Source organism: Mobula birostris, chromosome 1 (genome assembly GCF_030028105.1).
Source record: "Mobula birostris isolate sMobBir1 chromosome 1, sMobBir1.hap1, whole genome shotgun sequence".
Lineage (NCBI taxonomy): Eukaryota > Metazoa > Chordata > Chondrichthyes > Myliobatiformes > Myliobatidae > Mobula > Mobula birostris.
This window is the reverse complement of record NC_092370.1, coordinates 106,267,093-106,273,906: the sequence shown is the minus strand read 5'-3', so window position 1 is coordinate 106,273,906 and position 6,814 is coordinate 106,267,093. Positions and strand designations below refer to the sequence as shown.

Sequence of the window (6,814 nt, the reverse complement as noted above, 5' to 3'; positions counted from 1 at the left end):
AAACCAACAGAAGGCAACTAAAAATGCCATAGGGAGAGAAAGGATGAAATATGAAGGTAAACTAGCCAATAATATTAAAGAGGATACAAAAGGCTTTTTTTCTGATATATAAAGAGTAAAAGAGAAATGCCAATGGATATTGGACTGCTGGAAAATGATGCTGGAGAGGTAGTAAGGGGGGACAAAAGAAATGGCGGACAAATTTAATGAGTTTCTTGCGTCTGTCTTCACTGTGAAAGATACTAGTAGAATGCAAAAAATGTGAGAATATTAGGGGGAAGAAGTGATTGTCATTGCTATTACTAAGGAGAAGTTGCTTGGGAGGCTGAAAGATCTCAAGCTAGTTAAGTCACCTGGACCACATGGACTACACCCTAGGGTTCAGAAGGAGATAGTTGAAGAGATTGTAGAGACATTGGTTCTGATCTTTCAAGAATCACTACATTCTGAAATGGTTCTGGAGGACTGGAAAATTGCAAATGTCACTCCACTCTTTAAGAAGGGAGAAAGCAGAAGAAAGGAAATTATAGACCAGTTAGTCTGACTTCAATGGTTGGAAAGATGTTGGAGTCCGTTATTAAGGATGAGGCTTCAGCGTACTTGGAAGCACATGATAAAATTGGTCAAAGTCAGCATAGTTTTCTCAAGGGGAAATCTTGCCTGATAAATCTGTTGGTATTTTTTGAAGAAATAACAGGCAAGATAGAGAAAGGAGAGTCAATGGATGTTAATTATTTGAATATTCACAAGGCTTTTGATAAGATGCCACACACGTGACTGCTTAACAAGATAAGAGCCCATGGTATTTCAGGAAAGATACTAGCATGGATAGAAAATTGGTGACCGGCAGGAGGTAAAGAGTGGGAATAAAGGGGCCTTTTCTGGTTGACAGCCCGTGGCTAGTGGTATGCTGCAGGGGCTGGTGCTGGGTCCACTTCTTTTTACGTTATATGTCAATGATTTGGATGAAGGAATTGATGATTTTATGGCCTGGTTTGCAGACGATATGAAGATAGGTGGAGGGACAGGTGGCGTTGAGGAAGTAGGGTGTCTACAGAAGGACTGAGACAGATTGGGGGAATGGGAAAAGAAGTGGGAGGTGGAATATAGTGTAGGGAAGTGTACGGTGATGCATTTTGGTAGAAGGAATAAAGGCATGGACTATTTTCTAAAAGGGTAGAAAATTCAAAAATCAGAGGTGCAAAAGGACTTGGAAGTCCTCATGTAAGATTCCCTAAAGGCTAACTTGCAAGTTGAGTCGGTGGTAAGGAAGGCAAATGCAATGTTAGCATTGATTTTGAGAGGACTAGAATATAAAAACAAGGATGTAATGCTGAGGCACTATAAGGCATTGATCAGACCACACTTGGAGTATTATGAGCAGATTTGGACCCTTTATCTAGGAAAAGATATGCTGATGTTGGAGGTGGCCCAGAGGAGATTCACTAAAATGATCCTAGGAATGAAAGGATTAACATATGAAGAGTGTTTGATGGCTCTGGGCTTGTACTCATTGGAGTTTAGAAGAATGAGGAGGATCTCGTTGAAACCTATCAAATATTGAAAGGCCTGGATAGAGTGGAAGTGGAAGAGGATGTTTCCGATAGTGGGCTGTCTAGGACCAGAGGACACAGACCCAGAACTGAGGAACGTCCATTTAAACAGAAATAGAACCATAGAACCATAGAAACTACAGCACAGAAACAGGCCCTTTGGCCCTTCTTGGCTGTGCCGAACCATTTTCTGCCTGGTCCCACTGACCTGCACACGGACCATATCCCTCCATACACCTCCCATCCATGTATCTGTCCAATTTATTCTTAAATGTTCAAAAAGAACCCGCATTTACCACCTCGTCTGGCAGCTCATTCCATACTCCCACCACTCTCTGTGTGAAGAAGCCCCCCTAATGTTCCCTTGAAACTTTTTCCCCCTCACCCTTAACCCATGTCCTCTGGTTTTTTTCTCCCCTTGCCTCAGTGGAAAAAGCCTGCTTGCATTCACTCTATCTATACCCATCATAATTTTATATACCTCTATCAAATCTCCCCTCATTCTTCTACGCTCCAGGGAATAAAGTCCTAACCTATTCAACCTTTCTCTGTAACTGAGTTTCTCAAGTCCCGGCAACATCCTTGTAAACCTTCTCTGCACTCTTTCAACCTTATTTATATCCTTCCTGTAACTTAGTGACCAAAACTGAACACAATACTCCAGATTCGGCCTCACCAATGCCTTATACAACCTCATCATAACATTCCAGCTCTTATACTCAATACTTTGATTAATAAAGGCCAATGTACCAAAAGCTCTCTTTACGACCCTATCTACCTGTGATGACACTTTTAGGGAATTTTGTATCTGTATTCCCAGATCCCTCTGTTCCACTGCACTCCTCAGTGCCTTACCATTAACCCTGTATGTTCTACCTTGGTTTGTCCTTCCAACGTGCAATACCTCACACTTGTCAGTATTAAACTCCATCTGCCATTTTTCAGCCCATTTTTCCAGATGGTCCAAGTCCCTCCGCAGGCTCTGAAAACCTTCCTCACTGTCTACTACACCTCCAATCTTTGTATCATCAGCAAACTTGCTGATCCAATTTACCACATTATCATCCAGGTCATTGATATAGATGACAAATAACAATGGACCCAGCACTGATCCCTGTGGCACACCACTAGTCACAGGCCTCCACTCAGAGAAGCAATTCTCTACCACCACTCTCTGGCTTCTTCCATCGAGCCAATGTCTAATCCAATTTACCACCTCTCCATGTATACCTAGTGACTGAATTTTCCTAACTAACCTCCCATGCGGGACCTTGTCAAAGGCCTTACTGAAGTCCATGTAGACAATATCCACTGCCTTCCCTTCATCCACTTTTCTGGTAACTTCCTCGAAAAACTCCAACAGATTGGTCAAACATGACCTACCATGCACAAAGCCATGTTGACTCTCCCTAATAAGCCCCTGTCTATCCAAATGCTTGTAGATTCTGTCTCTTAGTACGCCCTCCAAAAACTTACCTACTACTGACGTTAAACTCACCAGCCTATAATTTCCCGGATTACTTTTCGATCCTTTTTTAAACAATGGAACAACATGAGCCACTCTCCAATCCTCCGGCACTTCACCCGTAGACGGCGACATTTTAAATATTTCTGCCAGGGCCCCCGCAATTTCAACACTAGTCTCCTTCAAGGTCCGAGGGAACACTCTGTCAGGTCCCGGGGATTTATCCACTTTAATTTTCCTCAAGACAGCAAGCACCTCCTCCTTTTCAATCTGTACAGTTTCCATGGTCTCACTACTTGATTCCCTCAATTCCATAGATTTCATGCCAGCTTCCTTAGTAAATACAGATGCAAAAAAACTACTTAAGATCTCCCCAATTTCCTTTGGTTCCGCACAAAGCCGACCACTCTGATCTTCAAGAGGACCAATTTTATCCCTTACAATCCTTTTGCTCTTAATATACTTGTAAAAGCTCTTTGAATTATCCTTCACTTTGACTGCCAAGGCAACCTCATGTTTTCTTTTAGCCCTCCTGATTTCTTTCTTAAGTATTTTCTTGCACTTCTTATACTCCTCAAGCACCTGATTTACCTCCTGTTTCCTATACATTTCATACAACTCCCTCTTCTTTATCAGAGTTGCAATATCCCTTGAGAACCAAGGTTTCTTATTCCTATTCAATTTGCCTTTAATCCTGACAGGAACATACAAACTCTGCACTCTCAAAATTTCCCCTTTGAAGGCTTCCCACCTACCAATCACATCTTTGAGGAAAAAAAATCTTTAGCCTGAGGGAGATGAATCAGTGGAATTCATTGCCACAGACAGCTGTGCAGGCCAGTTCATATGGTATATTTAAAGCACAGTTTGTCAGATTCTTGATTAATTAGGGCTTCAAAAATTACGGGGAGAATGCAGAGATTGGGGTTGAGAGAGATAATAAATCAACCACGATGGGATGGCACAGTAGACTCGATGGGCCAAATGGCCTAATTCTGCTCCCATGTCTTATGGTCTTATGATTTTAATCCATTGTGCGTATCATTTTGAGATATTTGCTTGTAATAAGGCGGGATATAAATGCATGTGTTATGTAATGATTCCCTTTACTCCCTGCCTTCTGCAGTGTGACTCGCCATTTTCCTACTAGTTTTCCTACTTAGCATTCGTTTTGGCTTTATATTCTCTCTAATAGCTTCCCAGTCCTCCTTATTTTATTAGTATTTATCCTTTCTCTCTAGATGTCGCTGTTTTTCGTTCTTTCCAACTTTTTTTCCCCTCCCTCCACCCCTCTCCTGCTTCCTCCCTGATCCTGTAATATTTCAGATTCCTGTCTCTGATCCCTTTCCGGCTATATGTGTTTAGGCTATTTCCTCTGGGTTCGGCTCTGCCTTTCCACCGTGTCGATTTCACGTGGACTTATAACTGACGAAAAAAAAGGTTGGGGGGGGGGGTGGTATTTGTTTTTGTGCATCTATAATTTCCAGCAGTACTCAGCCATCTTCCGTGCGTAACCACGGATTTGACAGAAACGGGGGAAAAAAGGTTCAGACATCCAGGCAAGGATCCAACGCCGCAGCACTGGAACAATTTCATTGGATTTTTTTTTGGTGCACGTTTGATTTTATGAATATATATTAGGAGTGTGGGTGGGGTGGACCCCACTATCAGCTTCCTCACCCTGGTCAACAGGAGCACAGTTTACCGCGGCAATTAAAGGCGAGTGGAAGGGGAGTTCAGAATCCTAAGCATAAACCTGTTCCCGTTGTTTTCGATCAAACAGCTCGGGTTTATTCACTTTTCCCAGATTTCTAATAATAATATTTTGGATGATGCTGTGAAGATGTCAGTGCCCATAGTCGGTTTTCCAAATGGATTTTTGCTGGAAGATTGGAGGATGGAGGCTGAAGTTAGCAGGATCACCCGGAACTTGGAAATGGGAACTGTCATGACCATATATTATCAGAAAAAATCTCAACGACCGGAGCGGAAAACTTTTCAGGTTAAACTGGAAACTAGACAGATCACCTGGTGCAGGACATGCGAAAAGACCGAAGGGGAAAGTAAGTAAAAACATTTGGATTTTTTTTCTCCAATGAGGTGTTGAGTAACAGATAGACTGCAGGTGCTAAGCATCTCAGAGTTGAGATGGAGGCATCAAAGTCAGAGGAACGGGATGCCTTAGAATGGCCCAGAGTGGGATTCGTTCAAACTTTGCATCACACATGTTCTTCATCACACATGTTCTTCTTGTATTATTGGCGGGCGGGGGGGGGGGGAGATGTCACAGGTACCATGGCTGGAAAGCTGACAACATGGTGGTGACGAGGTGGAAGAGAATAGACTTCATAATTTTCCCCTAAATCTGTGTTTGCATGTGGTAAATAAATGCTATATCCTGTTCGACATCTTTGCTGAAATTAGCTATTTCTAGTGTAAAATCCAAATACATAGGTTTATTCTGAATCAATCATTCAAATTGCAGAGGAATTTAAACCACTAATTGTTCTTACCATACCATTATTTGTAGGAGTTCATTTTGTAAAAATCTCTATAAATGATTTTGCTTTTTAGAACATGGAGAGTATATTTGTATTTAGAAACATAATTCTAATGTAAAAGATCAAAGTTGGATTTAAACAATCTTTTTCCTGTTTGTTATTAGGAATGATTCAATTTTCTTTCCTCGTCTAAAGATGTCAATTCTGGTTGGTTTCATGAGTAATGATTTCCTCCTTGTTACCTACTAGGGTGGCCATCTTTCTGCTGAGTACGGCTAATTGATGCCAGCAGTGTATTTAAATAGTCAACATCTGAAAGATTCAGACCTCATGGTATTTACCTTCCAACAGGTCCATACAGGGGATAGTGCACAATAAAAGCATTTACCACCTTTCTTCAGTCTGTATCCCTATGTTCCATCCTACCTTCAGATCCCCTTAAATGCTGTTTTCATTAACCATTCATTCCATGTGATCCCCCATAGGTAGTGATGCAGTCCTCCAGCAGATTGAAGGCACAGATCTATAACCTCTTGAAGCCGAAGGTGCCTGCAAAGATGGGGACAACCTTGTGCTGACTAGTTCTGCATTCTCACCACTCAGATGGTTTAAGCTGTTTCTTCTGATTTCCCCCTTCCATTTATGTTATTTCAGAATCAGGTTTATTATCACCGGCATGTGACGTGAAATTTGTTAACTTAGCAGTAGCAGTACAATGCAATACATAATCTAACAGAGAGAGAAAAAAAGTAATAAATAAAATAAAACATTAATAAACAAGTAAATCAGTTATGTATATTGAATAGATTATTTAAAAATGTGCAAAAACAGAAATATTGTATATTAAAAAAAGTGAGGTAGTGTCCAAAGCTTCAAAGTCCATTCAGGAACCGGATGGCAGAGGGGAAGAAGCTGTTCCTGAATCGCTGAGTGTGTGCCTTCAGGCTTCTGTACCTCCTACCTGATGGTAACAGTGAGAAAAGGACATGCCCTGGGTGCTGGAGGTCTTTAATAATGGAAGCTGCCTTTCTGAGACACCGCTCCCTAAAGATGTCCTGGATACTTTGTAGGCTAGTTCCCAAGATGGAGCTGACTAGATTTACAACCTTCTTTCGGTCCTGTGCAGTAGCCCCTCCATACCAGACAGTGATGCAGCCTGTCAGAATGCTCTCCACGGTACAGCTATAGAAGTTTATTTATACTCCCTGTTCTAGTATTCTGTATTTAAATTTTCACATGCAAACACATATTTAATAGGCACATGAACCCCACAGTGAGAGAAGTTGGAGTGATGA

The 6,814-nt window shown here is 41.5% G+C and overlaps 1 protein-coding gene across 1 annotated transcript in view; it reads left to right on the top strand.

Annotated features, from left to right (window-relative positions):
- Positions 1-4,392: 4,392 nt before the first annotated feature.
- The window catches only part of LOC140198740 (1-phosphatidylinositol 4,5-bisphosphate phosphodiesterase gamma-1-like), a 269,063-nt gene continuing 266,641 nt past the window's right edge, over positions 4,393-6,814 (top strand). The window contains exon 1 of the mRNA XM_072259758.1: positions 4,393-5,081. Coding sequence (XP_072115859.1) covers positions 4,862-5,081 — 220 coding nt within the window. The 5' untranslated portion in view covers positions 4,393-4,861. The remainder of the gene's footprint in view (positions 5,082-6,814) is intronic.